The sequence below is a fragment of the Podarcis muralis genome, chromosome 13 (assembly GCF_964188315.1).
Source record: "Podarcis muralis chromosome 13, rPodMur119.hap1.1, whole genome shotgun sequence".
In the NCBI taxonomy this organism is placed as follows: Eukaryota; Metazoa; Chordata; class Lepidosauria; order Squamata; family Lacertidae; genus Podarcis; species Podarcis muralis.
Genome location: NC_135667.1, coordinates 12,263,769 through 12,280,693, shown reverse-complemented (window position 1 = coordinate 12,280,693; position 16,925 = coordinate 12,263,769). Strand labels below are relative to the sequence as shown.

At 48.0% G+C, this 16,925-nt stretch overlaps 1 protein-coding gene across 5 annotated transcripts in view; it reads left to right on the top strand.

The window, feature by feature from the left end:
* ADCY4 (adenylate cyclase 4) overlaps positions 1 to 16,925 on the top strand; it is a 70,511-nt gene that overhangs the window by 29,711 nt on the left and 23,875 nt on the right. For all 5 annotated transcript variants that reach the window (XM_028702252.2, XM_028702255.2, XM_028702254.2 and 2 more), the window contains exons 5-15: positions 612 to 761; positions 1,821 to 1,975; positions 2,131 to 2,242; positions 2,945 to 3,072; positions 5,624 to 5,782; positions 6,640 to 6,772; positions 8,703 to 8,885; positions 12,988 to 13,031; positions 14,175 to 14,261; positions 14,974 to 15,043; positions 16,029 to 16,126. In XM_028702252.2, coding sequence (XP_028558085.2) covers positions 612 to 761; positions 1,821 to 1,975; positions 2,131 to 2,242; positions 2,945 to 3,072; positions 5,624 to 5,782; positions 6,640 to 6,772; positions 8,703 to 8,885; positions 12,988 to 13,031; positions 14,175 to 14,261; positions 14,974 to 15,043; positions 16,029 to 16,126 — 1,319 coding nt within the window. The remainder of the gene's footprint in view (positions 1 to 611; positions 762 to 1,820; positions 1,976 to 2,130; positions 2,243 to 2,944; positions 3,073 to 5,623; positions 5,783 to 6,639; positions 6,773 to 8,702; positions 8,886 to 12,987; positions 13,032 to 14,174; positions 14,262 to 14,973; positions 15,044 to 16,028; positions 16,127 to 16,925) is intronic.

The following is a 16,925-nucleotide window of genomic DNA, read 5'->3' as shown; positions in this document are numbered from 1 at the left end:
GCTGCACTCTTGCATGGTGACGGTGGCCTTACTGATAATGGGCCTTGCAGAATTTCTACCCTGAGGTATTATTACATTTGTATCCCACATTCTGTCCAAGGAGCTCTAGGTTGTAGACATGGTTCTCCCCTTAAACCCCACAACCATGGAAGGTAGGCTAGGCTGAGAGTCAGTACTGGCCCGAGGTCACCCAGGGAGCTTTGTGGCTGAATGGGGATTTTAACCATGGTCTCCCACACTCCTATGTCTCATCCAGACTTCCTTTTGTGCCATGATTTCCATGTCTAAACAGGGTTTTGTTTTGTTTTTTGGTCCCTGTGCTTTCACTGGGAAGACCCGCATTTTACTGCTGAAAACCTGACTGTGATTAAGCAATGAAATGTGGATTTTCCCAGGGACAGCTTTGGGACCAAATAAAATAAACACAGAGCTTTAAAGCCCAGATCTGGGCCTAGAAACATGGAACAAGAGGAAGTTGGATGAGCCCCTCGTCCGATACGCAACAAAAAAAAGTACACCACACTGGCTTCTCTTTCTAGCACTGCACTGTGTCACGGTCGCCTCCCAGTCTTTCTTCGCCTTACATCCTCTCTATTTGCACCTGCCTCCAGCTCCTGGCCAATCTCGTCATCTTTGTCTGCGGGAACCTGGTGGGTGCCTACCATAAGCACTTGATGGAGGTTGCCTTGGGGGAGACCTTCCATGAGACCTTCAACCTCATCCAATCCCGAGTCAAGCTGGAGTCTGAGAAGAGGCACCAGGTGAGTACGGAGAATGGCTTTGCGCACAGAAGGTTCCATTCCAGGTAGGGCAGGGAAAGGATTCCAGCCCAAAGCCTTGGGCAACAGCTGCCAGTCCGTGAAGATGAGTCTCTCCCAACCTGTGGCCCTCCAGATACTGCTTGACTACAACTCCCATCAACCCTGACCATAGGCTGTGCTTGCTGGGGCTGATGGGATCGTAGTCCAAAACACCTGGAAGGCACCAAGTTGGGGAACATTGTAGATAATATTGAGCAGGATGGAGCGACCATCTGACATGGTAGAGTAGCTTCCTATCATCCTATGTCCTGGATCAGGCCCTTCTGGCTTGCATCCATTCCGTCAGGCCTTTGATTTACACACAAGAGAGATGTCAGAGCTTAAACCTTCCTGGAGGTTACCAGTAAAGGTTGGACGTTCTTCTGCCCATGCACAGAGGAGCTATTTTCCTCTCCAATCATAGACAAAGAAAGGCCGCTTTGAACTCATTGCATGGGGAACTCCCAAGTTCTGACACTTGTAAAAAGTGTTCAGCAACAAACCAATTAATGCTGAAGGTAGCATAGCATTCATTCAGTTCAGTATTGGAAGTCCCTAAACTGACTTAGGGATGCGGGTGGCGCTGTGGGTTAAACCACAGAGCCCAGGACTTGCCTATCAGAAGGTCGGCGGTTCGAATCCCCAAGACAGGGTGAGCTCCCGTTGCTCGGTCCCTGCTCCTGCCAACCGAGCAGTTTGAAAGCACATCAAAAGTGCAAGTAGATAAATAGGTACCGCTCCAGCAGGAAGGTAAACGGCGTTTCCGTGCGCTGCTCTGGTTCGCCAGAAGCGGCTTAGTCATGCTGGCCGCATGACCCGGAAGCTGTACGCCGGCTCCCTTGGCCAATAAAGCGAGATGAGCGCCACAACCCCAGAGTCGGCCACTTTAAAGGTAAAGGGACCCTTTAAAGGTAAAGGGACCCCAAAGGGTCAGGGGTCCCTTTGCCTTTACCTTTTTATAAACTGACTTGGTTGTTCCTAATTCCTCCTACCACCACCTTGCTGTGCCGATCCTCCTAGGAGCATCTGCTTCTCTCCATCCTTCCTGCCTACATTGCCTTGGAAATGAAGGCCGAGATCATCGAGAGGCTCCGGGATGGAGGCCAGGCCCAGCACCGTCACGAGAGCACCAATAATTTCCACAACCTCTACGTCAAGCGCCACGAAAACATCAGGTACTTGCTTTTGACGCCATCTGTCATCTACAAGATTGCCTGACCTGATGTATGTGGATTAGGGCTGAACAATTGGGAGGTGGTTGGGTGAATCCCACTCCATTGCATGGGTCCACCGAACATCTTTTGTTTCTCTCTGCCTCGCCCTCTCGCAGCATCCTATACGCCGACATTGTTGGGTTCACGCTCTTGGCCAGCGAATGCTCCCCAAAGGAGCTAGTCCTCATGCTCAACGAACTCTTTGGCAAGTTTGACCAGATCGCCAAGGTGAGTAAGAGAATATCTTCCCTCCATAAATACCCTTCCCGTGCCTTAAAACAGTTTGTTCTCCTTAGATTGGAGTCGGGGAACCTGATGTTGTAGGAATACAACTCCCATCACCCCTGGTCATTGGTCGGGGGCTGATGGGAGGTGGAGTCCAGTGACATGCAGGGAAATCTTGTACACAAGAAGCTGGTGTAAAATTAAGTTAAACTGGCAGAAGAGTGTGCTATATCCAAACGCCAATCTGGAGCCGATCTGCTAGCTGAGCTGGACTAAGCTTTGCAGAGAGAAAACAAGCCTTTAAACTGAGTTAGAACACCCTTTTTGCAGGCTTAACTTATACCAGGTTCCCAGGTTACATGACCCAGGTGAACAGGCTTAGGATGCAGCCTAAACCCCCTTTTCCAGGATTTATGCCAGCCCTCTCCCCCAAATCCTGGATGGTGCAGTTGTTAAGGGTGCTGGGATTTCCTATTCCCCTCCCAGAGCTACAATTCCCAGAGCGGATTAACAATCAGTGCCTTTCTTCAGGGAAATTTGGGGAAATTGTGCTGTGGTGGCCATAGAAACATTCTACCCCTCTGTGCAGAAATGGTACCCTAGCTGAGCAGCCCTAAGCCAGTGAGTCATGATGTGTACGTTGCCAAGGAAACCGAGATGTTGTCTCAGGTGGCAAACTTCATCCTCAACCCTGTTCCCTCCCAGGATAACGAGTGCATGAGAATCAAGATCTTGGGCGACTGCTACTACTGCGTCTCTGGGCTGCCTGTGTCGCTGCCCAACCATGCCCGGAACTGCGTCAAGATGGGCCTTGACATGTGCCAGGCCATCAAGTGAGTGGAGTGGGGGAGGCAGTTGGCAGGTGAAATCAGAGGGAGGGGGAGGAAAAATTGGGGGAAGGATCCCAAGTCATGAATGAGGTCTGAGCAGCAGCAACATTGGGGTGCTCTGGTTTGGTACATGTGCCATTCAAGATCTACAAATCCATCCTTTAATGTTATATAACATATTGGTGGGACGCGGGTGGCGCTGTGGGTTAAACCACAGAGCCTAGGACTTGCCGATCAGAAGGTTGGCGGTTCGAACCCCCGTGACGGGGTGAGCTCCCATTGATCAGTCCCTGCTCCTGCCCACCTAGCAGTTCGAAAGCACGTCAAAGTGCAAGTAGATAAATAGGTATTGCTGTGGTGGGAATGTAAATGGTGTTTCCGTGCGCTGCTCTGGTTCGCCAGAAGTGGCTTTGTCATGCTGGCCACATGATCTGGAAGATGTACGCCAGCTCCCTCGGCCAATAAAGCGAGATGAGCGCCGCAACCCCAGAGTCAGTCACGACTAACATATTGGTAAGCTATATTGTAAGCTATATATATTTAAGGAAGTTTTTAATATTTAATGCTGTATTGTTTTAAACATTTGATTGGGAGCCACCCAGAGTGGGTGCAGAAACTCAGCCAGATGGGTGGGGTATGTATGTATGTATGTATGTATGTATGTATGTATAAATAAATAAATAAATAAATAATTTCCACAGATAATTCACATTTAAAGTCCTAAATGTCCTGGGCCCAGGTTACTTCAGGGACTGTCTCTCCCAGTATGAGCCTGCAATCTCTAGATCAGTGGTCCCCAAGTTTTTCAGGCCATAAACTCATCCCTGGTGCTCCCCTCCCCTACAAAAATATATTATTTAGAATAGTGCTTTGCATGGCCCACTAAGGAAGACAGTAACACAATAGAATTTAAAACAGTAACAATGAATTGCACGTTTATTCAAAACCCAGTTAAAATTAGTTTAATTAATCCAACAGAATCAATGAACTCGATACAGCGATACCAGCCATGACTAATGCCTATCTTTAAACAATTTAGAATTGTACATACAAATGTGACCAAAGGAAAAAGCTCTGGAAGCAACAAGAGCCATAAAACGTTGCATATGAAGGTGTTTTGCTCTAGCTCTAGCCTGGCCAATCATGAATAAGAGATCAAAGCACTGGGAGGGACCCACCTCCAGTGCCCCACTGCCATCCCTTGCCTCTTAGTGCTCCACCTCCAGGGTGGAGACAATACCACCCACTTTGAGAACCGTAGCTCTGGATAAGACTTCTTCAACCTGATGCCCACTTACTCATCTCAGATCTTGTTGGACTCCAACTCCCATCAGCCCCAGCCAGCATAGTCAACAGGCAGGGTTTATGAAAGATGTAGTCCAGCAACATAGAATCATAGAATTGTAGAGTTGAAAGGGAGCCCAAGGGTCTTCTAGTCCAACCCCCCCCCCTGCCCAAGGTGGAGCTCAAACTCACAACCCCAAGATTAAGAGTCTCATGTTCTACCAACTGATATTTAATCACTCCCTGACCTCTTTTTAAAAAGGCTGGTAAAATGTTACTGACTTGCTAGGGATGCTGGTGAGCCTCTTGGGCTTGGCGATAGGAAGGTCAGCAGTTTGAATCCCTGCAACAGAGTGAGCTCCCATTGCTCTGCTCCAGCTCCTGCCAACTGAGTTTGAAAGCACGCCAGTGCAAGTAGATAAATAGGTACTGCTATGACAGGAAGGTAAATGGCATTTCCGTGCGCTCTGGCTTACATCGTGGTGTTCTGTTGCGCCAGAAGTGGTTTAGTCATGCTGACCCATGACCCGGAAAGCTGTCTGTGGACAAACACCAGCTCCCTCAGCCTGAAAGCGAGATGAGCGCAGCAACCCCATAGTCACCTTTGACTGTACTTCACTGTCCAGGGGTCCTTCACCTTTTACCTTTTGTGTTGTTGTTTAGTCATTTAGTCGTGTCCGACTCTTCGAGACCCCATGAACCAGAGCACACCAGGCACTCCTGTCTTCCACTGCCTCCCGCAGTTTGGTCAAACTCATGTTGGTAGCTTCGAGAACACTGTCCAACCACATCGTCCTCTGTCATCCCCTTCTCCTTGTGTCCTCAAATCTTTCCCAACACCAGGGACTTTTCCAGGGAGTCTTCTCTTCTCATGAGGTGGCCAAAGTATTGGAGCCTCAGCTTCACGATCTGTCCTTCCAGTGAGCACTCAGGACTGATTTCCTTACGAATGGATAGGTTTGATCTTCTTGCAGTCCATGGGACTCTCCAGAGTCTCCTCCAGCACCATAATTCAAAAGCATCAATTCTTCGGCGATCAGCCTTCTTTATGGTCCAGCTCTCACTTCTATACATCACTACTGGGAATACCATAGCTTTAACTATACGGACCTTTGTCAGCAAGGTGATGTCTGACTTGCTATTTTAATTTCTGAAATACTGTACGGAGGTGTGTCCCCCCCCCCCCACTTTTTATTTCGCTACTAATTTGGATCAGGCATTTTTAATAAAATGCAAACTTATTTTGTCCTGTTTTTCCTCTCACAAATAGGAAGCTGCGTGATGCCACTGGAGTGGACATCAACATGAGAGTTGGAGTCCATTCGGGGAACGTCCTGTGTGGGGTGATTGGGCTCCAGAAGTGGCAGTATGACGTCTGGTCCGATGATGTGACGCTAGCCAATCACATGGAAGCAGGAGGTGTGCCAGGGTGAGGGAAGCGACATGGTGAGAGGGAATGCTCCCATTTTGGTCCAGGAAAGGCTTTGGTTCTTGCTTATGCAAGATTGAGTGCTGGCCCCTAGTGGCCTAGCAAGGAATCTTCACAACAACCAAACAAATACAGTGGTACCTCCGTTTATGAACTTAATCTGTTCCGGAGGTCCGTTCTTAACCCGAAACCATTCTTAACGTGAGGCGCGCTTTCATTAATGGGGCCTCCTGCTGCTGCCACGCCGCCGGCACCCGACATCCGCTCATATCCTGGGGCAAAGTTTGCTACCTGGAACACCTACTTCCGGGTTAGCGGAGCTCGTAACCCGAAGCATTCGTAAGGAGGACGGTACGTAACCCGAGGTTCCACTGTAACTGATGATACACATTTTTTACTGTGTTGCTATTTGTGGGACAGAGTGCCCCTGAGTTATTGTATAATGAACAAGTGGCCTCTGTCTGTCCACTCTGTTGTACAGTGGTACCTCGGGTTACATATGCTTCAGGTTACAGACTCCGCTAACCCAGAAATAGTACCTCGGGTTAAGAACTTTGCTTAAGGATGAGAACAGAAATTGTGTGGTGGCGGCACGGCAGCAGCGGGAGGCCTCATTAGCTAAAGTGGTGCTTCAGGTTAAGAACAGTTTCAGGTTAAGAACAGACTTCCAGAACGAATTGAGTACTTAACCCAAGGTACCACTGTATACATAGATAGAACTCCATCTGCCATCTGGGGTGACCTCTAGTGGTGCATGCTGGGAAATGTCCTAAATGGGGGGGGGGGGGACTGTACCTCTGTGTCCTTGGCTGCCCTCTTGTGTATCCATCTACATTCCCATCTCTTTTCGCTTTCAGGAGGGTTCATATCACGGAGGCCACATTGCTGCACCTGGGTGGTGCCTACGCTGTGGAGGAAGTTTGTTTCTGGCCACGAGACTCTTACCTGAGGGAGAACAAAATCAAAACCTTCCTGGTCGTTGACCCCAGGGTGAGGAGATCTGCTTTGAAACTGGAGGTGGTGCATCCACTTTTTAGGGGAGAGGGGAAAAAGGAAAAAAGCTTCACCTGGACTTCCTAGTCTGTGATAGATAGTTATCAGCCAGTTTCCATCACTTCTTGGAAAGGGGATTGAGACGGTCGTGGTGGAGCAGCTGCAGGTATACTTTGGTGAAACTTACTATCTAGTCAAACCTTCCCCAACCTCAGGTCCCCAGATATTGTTGGAATACAACTCCCATCATCCCTATCTATCAGAACCAGTGGGCAGGGATGATGGGAGTTGTAGTCCAACAAGGTGGGACCCATGGTTGAGAAAGGCTGGTGTAAACCCATATTAATCTGGTTTCAAACCTGGTTTTGGAACCCACTCAGCCTTGGTTGCCCTTATCAATGATCTCTATTAGGATAAGGATATTCAGAGTCTAATCTTGCTTCTTTTCCTTGATAACATTGGCCTCGGTATCCTCCTGGATCGGCTTTGTGAGACATAAGTTCTAGGGCTGCCATACATTCAGGATTTCCTGGACATATCTTGGATTTGTCCGTCGGAAATAGCGTTCGGGTGGAATATGGGAAAATCAGTAAAAATGTCTGGCCACCATATTGGAAGTTTTGATTTTATGGTAAATTTCCTTTACTATAAAAGCTCAAAAACTTCAATTATTTTGGAGATTTTGCAGAAAAAGCTCAGCAACTTTGCTCCCCAAAAAGCTCAACACTTTTGAAATATGGCAACCCTATTGGCAGGGGCATATTGGCGATGGGGGTGTGGCGAGCCACCTACGGGGGTTCTGTGGTAAACTGCGCATGGGGCACCGGGGCGATCCATGCACAGGGCAGCGTGGTGATACGCCCAAGGGGGCAGCGTGGCGAGCTGCCCACAGAGTCCGCCTGGCAGACGCAAGCCCCACACTGCCATTTCGGGCAGCATGGGGCCCCGAGCCGCTGTGTCACTCCCAGGAGAGATATATGGCTTGGGGGCACTGCAGGCCAGGCCCCACGGTAAGTGCTGACCCCTGCAGTGTGCCATTTTTTCATACCCTCCTCAAGGATGACGCCCAGGGTGGACGCACCCCCCCTCCTACACCCCTGCCTATTGGTGACACTCTTCCACAGTGGGTTCCACAGAATGGCTCTGGGGGAAGGCTTATCAGCCCCTTGGCATTTAAGTAATAGTAGTAGTAGTAATAATAATAATAATAATAATAATAATAATAATAATAATAATACATTTTATTTATACCCCGCCCTCACCGGCCAGAGCCAGGCTCAGGGCAGCTAACACCAATAAAATCACAGTAAAAACATAATGGGGGGGGGGGAGGGAGAAAAACACCCCCCCCCAAAAAAGCCCAATTTAAAATACAGGTTAAAATGCAGCCTCATTTTAAAAATAGCTGATAGATCAAGACCATAAGGGGAGGGCAACATAAGGGTCAGACTGAGTCCAAACCAAAGGCCAGGCGGAACAGCTCTGTCTTGCAGACCCTGCAGAAAGATGTCAAGTCCCACAGGGCCCTAGTCTCTTGCGACAGAGCATTCCACCAAGTCCGGGGCCAGTACTGAAAAGGCCCTGGCCCTAGTTGAGACCAATTCTCAGGGCACACTTTTGTCCCCAATGCTATGGAGCATCGATGTGAAGCCGTTGGGAGCTGTCATTAAGGGATATGGAGCAAAGTGTTGCCGGTGTGCTGCTGACACACAGCTCGGTTTCTCCATAACATCTGAATTGGGAGTGGCCGCGCAGGCTCTAGACCAGTGTCTAGCCACAGTCGTGGGTCCCTCCACCTCAGGCAGTGCAATGTGTTGGCCCTCAGTGCGATGGTGTCATTGTATGTAGTCCTCGATATATGGATGCTGCTGGCTGGGGTTTGCCACTCAGGACTTCCACTTCCTCTTCTGGTTCCTGTTGTCTTTAGGCTGAAGAAGAGACCTCCAGTGGCACCCTCTCACCTGCGCCAGGTGAGGGCTACAAGATGAGGGCTCCAGCGCGGATGACTCGCTACCTGGAGTCGTGGGGGGCAGCCAAACCCTTTGCCAACCTCAAACACCTCGACAACCTCCCCGCAGAACCGGCAGGGTTTGTCAGGAGCAACTACTCGGTACGTCCAGCAGGTTGTGCTCATGTCAATGCAAGGACATGTGCTGAGAACCCTCAAGCCGTTTAAACTGCCCCTTTTCTTTTCTTTTTATATATTTTTATTAATTTTTTAACATAATTTCATATCATATACAATTTTTAGACTTCCATCAACCGCATCTGAAGATTTTTCAATCTTTTTCACTTGATTTACATTTCTTAATTTCTCTATTACTTTTAATAATCTTTAACTAATAATTCTCTTCATAATCTTCCTTGCAATATTTCATATAGACCTCCTTACACAACTGCTTGCATAATCTGCTGATTACAGTTGCTTTTCAAATAGTTCACATATTTATTCCAGTCTTCTGAGAATCTCTGGTCCCGCAGGTTTAGAATCCTTCCTGTCATCTTATCTAATTCTGCATAGTCCATTAATTTCATCTGCCATTCTTCTTTCATCGGTAATTCTTCTTGTTTCCTGAGCTGCCCCTGTTCAGCTGCCATGTTTATTTTGGCAAAATGGATTACGGAGAAGCTTCTACTGCTCTCTCTGGTCCATCTGAGCTTACGTGTAAAGGTTCAAAAGCATGTTTTTAGAAAGGAGAGCAGAAATGAGATTATCTTATCAACCGCACTCACACGTCTTTGAAGCAAGATACAAAATGCAGTGCATATTAAAAGCTCACAGGTTTCTTATTATCATTGTTTCATTGCATGCCTATTCCTTATTTCCCTGTTTCATTGCATGCCAGTGTGGTGTAGTGGTTAAGAGCGGTAGACTCGTAATCTGGTGAACCGGGTTCGCTTCCCTGCTCTTCCACATGCAGCTGCTGGGTGACCTTGCGCTAATCACACTTCTCTGAAGTCTCTCAGCCCCACTCACCTCACAGAGTGTTTGTTGTGGGGGAGGAAGGGGAAAGGAGAATGTTAGCCGCTTTGAGACTCCTTTGGGTAGTGATAAAGCGGGATATCAAATCCAAACTCCTCCTCCTCTTCTTCTTCTCCTTTCCTCCAAGGAGCTCAATGTGGCATGCAGCGTTCATCTCCTCCCCATTTTATCCTCACAACAGCCTTGTGAGGTAGGTTAGGCTGAGAGTGAGTGAGTGGCCCAAGGTCACCCAGGGAGCTTCATGGCTGATTGAGGATTTGAACCTGTATCTTCCACATCCTGGTGCAGCACTCTAACCACTTGTGGGCCAGGACTGACAGACACAAAGTGCTTGTCTGCTATTTACAGTTCTGCATTCAAGCACCAAATGTAGGGTTATCAAGGAAGGGGGCGGGGGAAGGTGTTAGAGTTCACAAGTACATTTTACATGGGGTGGGTATTGATGGTGGAGGATAAGAAAACCATCTCACTGCCGCACATGGTTTTTGGAAGCATGCCTTAAAACCACAGTTGCTTTGCTGGAAATGTCGCTCTTTGGGGGGAACCCAGGTGCCACCATTTTCTCTTCTGCACTTTGAGAAAAATAGGGAGGAGAAGGTGAACGGCAGAAGTTTCAAAGCACCTTTCCTACGGCCATTGAGATCTGGGATAAAATAACCTCCTCACCTGCTCACGTGCTTCTGGGAACCTCTGTTTTTTGGGGGGAAGGGCTGTAGCTCATCTAAAGGGGAGCACATTCAACCCCTGGCTTCTCCAGGTAGGGCTGGGAGACACTCCTGTCTGAAGCCCTGGGGAGCCTCTGCCACCCACTGCAGACAATACAGTGGTACCTCTGGTTAAGTACTTAATTCGTTCCGGAGGTCCGTTCTTAACCTGAAACTGTTCTTGAGCTGAAGCACCACTTTAGCTAATGGGGCCTCCTGCTGCTGCCACACCGCTGGAGCACGATTTCTATTGTCATCCTGAAGCAAAGTTCTTAACCCAAGGTACTATAACCTGAAGCGTATGTAACCCGAGGTACCACTGTACTGAGCAAGATGGACCAATGCTTTCACTCAGTATACGGTGGCTTCCTAGGTTCCTAAGTTCCATCTAAGCACATAATGTAAAGATAGAGCAGGGGAAAGCAGTTGTGTTGCAGATTCAAGGTGGAAATGGCAGAGATTTCAACTATAAACACAAATTGGACCCGATGTACCATATTGGCCCGAATATAAGCCACACTTTTTTCCCCTCCCAAATTCCGATCGTTAAAAGTTAAAGTGCAGCTTATATTCACGACCTTACGCCGCCGACAAAGCGGCGCAGCTCCCCCCCCCCAAAAGCAGTCTGGGAGCATGGGGCAACGACGCCTAGCCTGCCCGCCGCTCCCAAGCCTCCCCATATCTGTCAGAACGAAGGGGGGAAGGAGGGGAGGCTGCCGGCAAAGCGGTGCAGCTCCCCTCCCCCCCGAGCAGCTCAGAAGCTCAGGGCAATGGCGACCATCCCGTCCGCGGCTCCCAAACCTCCCCCCAAGTCGCCGAATTTTTAAGGTGCAGCTTATTTGCCGGGGCGGCTTATATTCGGGCCAATATGGTATTTGCAGGAAGTGTGGAAAATGAGGGAGCAGGTGCATTAGAAGTGTGTTTTTCTAGATTCTCACAGCCTGCCCCCCCCCCAAAGTCAAAGGCATCCACAGAAAGCTGTCCAGATTTTCCAAGGACAGGGATTTCGCAGGAGAAAGTCTGGGACAGCAGCTGTTTCCGGTGAACATTGTATGGACAAGGGGGGGGTTAAAAGGCACATGAGGGATATGCATTTCACATTAAGTGGAGATGTGGATGGGCCCTTAGTCTTCTTCTTTCTGCTGCTAGATGCTGCCAGTTGCATGAGAATCAGGGCCTAGCTAGATGCCATGCCCTAGCCGCATGAGAGAGCATCTACTTTGCTTCTAAAAGGTCCCTCCCCAGCTTTTCCTGGTGGGTCTGGTAATTCCCCCAGCCTGAAACCCCAGAGATGCATTTCCAGTCAGTGTCAAGAACACCGGTCTAGGTGAGCCCCATAGTCTGACTCAGTATAAGATATCTTCCTGTGTGGGCCAAAGGCATCATTAGCAATGATGTCAGAGGAATTTGCAGATGAATGGCAAGTGTGGGCGCCCATCTCCTGTAGCAGGAGGAAGGACCATGGCTGAACAGTAGAACATCTGCTTTGCACACACAAGATCCCAGGTTAAATCCTCGGTGTCCCCAGATAGAAATGGGAAAGATTCCTTGTCTGAAACCCTGGAGAGCTTTTTCCAGTCAGTGTAGACAGTATTGAGTTAGATGGTCTGACTTAGTATAAGGTAGCTTCCTACTTTTCTAAATCCACTCTCAACTAAAGGCAGAACCTTTAGCAGTCCCTCTGTAACAGGAACCCCCAAACTCGGCCCTCCAGATGTTTTGAGACTACAACTCCCACCATCCCTAGCTAACAGGACCAGCGGTCAGGGATGATGGGAAGTGTAGTCCCAAAACATCTGGAGGGCCAGGTTTGGGGGGTGCCTGCTCTATAATGCGAATGTGCTCTAGCTGTGAGATGAATATTGCAGGCTGTCCATTTGGCAGCACTGTCTAAGGGAGCTTCATTTCAATCACAAACCATCAAATTCAGGTTTCCAAATTAAAGCTGATCTGGAGGATTTGCCCCACAAACCTACTCTTCCCCCTCCGCAAAAAAAAAAAAAAGAAAAGAAAAGAAAAGAAAAAAGGATTAAAGGATTGTATTATTTTGCAATAAGGAAAGTGATAGGAAAATGCACCAGAAAATGTGGGATAAGGTTTGCTTGATTTAGCAGCCTCTTGTTTCCCTGCAAACAATTTGCTCAATAAATACCGTATTTATTGCTCTATAAGACTCACTTTTTCCCTCCTAAAAAGTAAGGGGAAATGTGTGTGCGTCTTATGGAGCGAATGCAGGCTGCGCAGCTATCCCAGAAGCCAGAACAGCAAGAGGAATCTCTGCACAGTGATCCCTCTTGCTGTTCTGGCTTCTGAGATTCAGAATATTTTTTTTTTCTTGTTTTCCTCCTACAAAAACTAGGTGGTCTGGCGCATCTTATAGAGCGAAATATACAGTATTTGACATTGTCTAGCTTCCGTGCAAACAAATTTGGATGGAAGTTTGGCGAAGAGGCTCCCTGGGAGCATCCAGGCTCTCAGCTGTGTCCCTACAGTTGAAGAGAACAAGTGTTTCTGTTTTCTTGCAGGAGATATCTCTGGGGTCCTTGAACCAGCAGAAGACCTTGGAACGGTAACAGGGGGGTATCTTGTTTAGAGGGGGAGAGGAGGAAGAGGCCGACAAGCAAATAGATTACTGAGAAAAGAATGGGGTGGTGGGGAGAGGAAGAGATAGAGCAAAATGTACATTGTGTCTGGTGTTATCACACTGTGGATTGGAGCCAGGATGTTGCGGTCTAGCTTCCTTCTGTGGGTACTGTGATGTTCTGCAGATCTGTGGGGCTAGAGTTCTTCCATGGCTAGAATTGCATGTTAGGCCTGTGGTTCTGACAGCTGCAGAGCCACCGTGGGATGGAATGGGAGTCTAATGGAATCTGTCACAATTCCTTAGGCTTCTGTTGTCAGCTAGGTAGGTCTCTCAATGTAGGTGAGCCCTAGAACAAGGCAAGGGTGCTCTGGGGTCACCTAAACCACCCCTCATCTGCAGTAAGTTTAGTGGCACAGTGGAGGTCTGCAGAATTAATATTGGGAGGGGAAGCAGTGGAAAGCTGGCAGACAGCTGGGTGAACAACCTGAATTGACCATGGTGTGGGTTTTTTTGGAGTGGAACCTAATGCTGGTGTTGGACCATTCTACACCTCACCTGATTCTGAGATGCTAAGCCACCCTTTCCCAGCAGTGATGAGCTCCAGAGGTTTCTGGACTCCAGCTTCCTTCATCCCTGGCCACTGGCTATGCTGGCTGGGGCTGATGGGAGATGGGAATCCAGCAAAACCCAAAGGGTACCAGATTGTGGAAGGTTGCGCTAAACGCTTCCTAAAGCCCCTCCTATTTCCCGTTGAGTTGAGGGGAGGAATGTTGTTGTGACTTAAGAGCCCTGCCAGAAGTGGGGTTTGCAAGATGTGCAGACCAGTGTGCCACGGTAATGCCAGGTGACGGACAAGTGAGTGGCCCTGCCCATCTCTCAAGATATGGGGGTTGGGAGAAGTGAGGACCTGGCCTGCCAGCTGGTAAAATACCCCCCCCCCCCACACACTTTCCCATCTTAGATGAAGAAAATTGGGAGTCCAGTTGCTTACTCAGTCGTGCCCTCTGCTGTCCATTTGTTTTATTCTCTCTGTTGTGCTGTTTGGGCATTTCATGCTGCGTTTCTTTGATTTCTGTGTGATTCCTCAATTCTCTGCTCACTCTTTCTCCTCTCCTGGCTGTATTACAGGGGGCGTGCCCCCAGGAGCCCAGATGAAGACCTGGAAGGAGTGGACGAGAAGTTCTTTCAGCTCATCGAACAGCTTAACTCGCAGAAGTGCGTCAATGAGACTGTGAGAGGGGTGGGGTGGGGAGAGGAAATTGGAGGCACAGGAAAGAAGGAGGGATAATTACAAAATCAGATGCAACAGAGGAAAGGGCTAGCATGAAATAATGGCACACAAGAGGGCATTTGGGTGAGTGCAGCTTGTCACGTCATTGCATTGCAGGAATAAGAGGAGCTGCACCTTCGAAGTTTCTGCTTCCTGCACCACTGCTACAGGAGTCCTGTTTCCTGTTGCAGTGGATCATACGTAGCAAGAAAAGCAAAAAAGCAAAGAAAAGGAGCAAAGGAAAAGGAGAGGAGAACCTACCTCTTCTCCTCCAGTCACAAACAGTTCGCCTGCTGTTTGTTTTTACTGAGTTTTTGATATTTTGTTGGCAGCCTCCCAGAGTGGTTGGGGCAACCCAGTCAGATGAGCGGCATATAAATAATAAAATTATTTTATTATTAAATCATTACTATTAACTGTTTCCCAAGCCCTTTACCTATCCACTATTACATGAGATACCCAATGCCTCCCGTACGCCACATTCATTACTGTAAAACAACTATGCCCGTCTCCCTCTTTGACTATGAGTTTGTGGGTTGCAGGGGAATCTGGGGCCAAATACAATCTCCATTTTAAGGAGAGGTAGATGGGCGGAAGCAGGGGGGATTGTTGCCCAAGGAAAAATCTCCCATTTTTTCCTACACTTCTCCCCTGCAGGCAATGGAAGGAATCAGAAGATTTGAATCGTATCACACTGTACTTCAAGGAAAAATCCCTTGAGAAGGAGGTAAAGGACTTGGGTGTTCGTTTGTTTGTCGAGCGCTCCAATATGAAGTCAGGCTCACTCCTACCATTAAGCAGAGTGAGGCCTCAGGTGGCAAATGTCAGAGGGCAGCAGGGGCACCCCTCCTGTTTCTTGGTACTGAAATAAGATTTGGGATTCACTCCCACTAGATGTAGTGATGAACGCCAACCTGAACGGCTTTAAAAGAGGATTAGGCTAATTCATCAAGGATGAGGCTAAGAGTGGCTGCTAGCCATGACGACTATGCTCTGCCTGCAGGAGGCTGAAAAAGTGGGATGTAACATAAGTAGTCAAGTACAACACTTCCTGTTTGCCCTGAGTGGACACACAGGGGATGTTACTGCAGCCAGGAGGACTTCCTGTCACACCTGTCTGGAGCATCCTCCCCTTGCGTGTGACCAGGTAGATGGGTGTGACCCTGGGTGACCCCATAAAAGGGCTGGTCACACAGCCATCTTCCCTTCTTCTTCTCTTGATGCTGTTCTCTTGATGATTTTGCTGTCTGCTGGCTCTCAGCCAGCACCACATGGGCTCATTTCCCTACATGGGATGAACCCATTCTCTTTTCTGTAACTACAAGCTAAAGTCTGCCTTCAGGGAAAAACTGTGAACTGAATGTAAGTAAACTTATCATTACTTTTAAGAAAAGACTATTGTGTCTTTGTTCTTTTTGAGAGGGGACAAAGGGAATAAACCCAATCTGGACAAACCAGATTGAATTGCTTAAGTAAAGAGATTCAAACGAATCTACCAACTAGCTTCCTGCAATATACTGGGGAATGTACTCTGCTACTGACTCACTAGCGTGAGTGAGGAAAGGTAGTATTTCATCAATATATCCTCTCCTACTATCCACAACATTGCCACAGAAAATGATGCAGAACAAAGTGGGGATGTTGTGCTGAGCAGCCCTTGCCCCTGTTTTCACAGTTGCTCACCCTGGGTTCTCTCTCTTTGCCTTCTCCAGTATCGTCTCTCTGCGCTCCCATCTTTTAATTACTACACGGCCTGCACCTTCCTGGTTTTCCTCTCCAACTTTCTCATCCAGATCCTTGTGGTTTACAAGTAAGCAGGAAGAGGGTGAGGAGAGGATGGGTGGGTGAGTTATTTATGCAGGCAGAACTTTACCCCAAAGCATGTGAAGACTTTGCCTTTTGGGGTTAGGGATTTAGAACTATCCCTTGTTTGCATAGCTGGTTACTTTTTTTTAAGGGTTCCCCTAGATGACCTGTTTATTGAGCATGCATCCTGATTTGGTTGCACAAAGCTTATGCAGCAGTTAGACTACTTAGCCTGCCAGATGCCTCTTTTAATTGTGCATTCATGATGCTCAGGGTGGTATTGGGGTGGTTATATACTGTATTATCCAGCATTCAATACTGTCTACACCTGCAGAGGTTTGGGGGAAGGGATACTGTATTTTTTCAAACTGATGCATGCCCCACAACTTTCTGAAATCCTGTGTGATTTTGATATAACATAACTGCTCTGGTTTATTTTTCGTACTGCTTTTTGTTGCACAAGAATTCCCCTCCAGGCAGCAAAGGCTGAGAAAGCATTGCAGAGCATCTCACAAAGTGAAATGATGTCTGGATTGTCCAGTATAAATTCACCACTTATGCATCAATGACTTGGGGCAACACCTCACTACCCCAGCAATCCAGAAGGACGCTGCATCCAATTATTATTGAACATTTGTTTTGATTACCGGTAGTTTGTGGGGGCAGTTATAAGACAATAAGATTTGCTTGCAGGGTGTTTAATCATTTGTCCATCCCACAGTTTTCAATGCGTTTCCCAATCGCTTTCCTAACCACAAAAAGTCTGTTTTTATTTTCAAAGTGGATTTCTTGGGCTAGGGTGA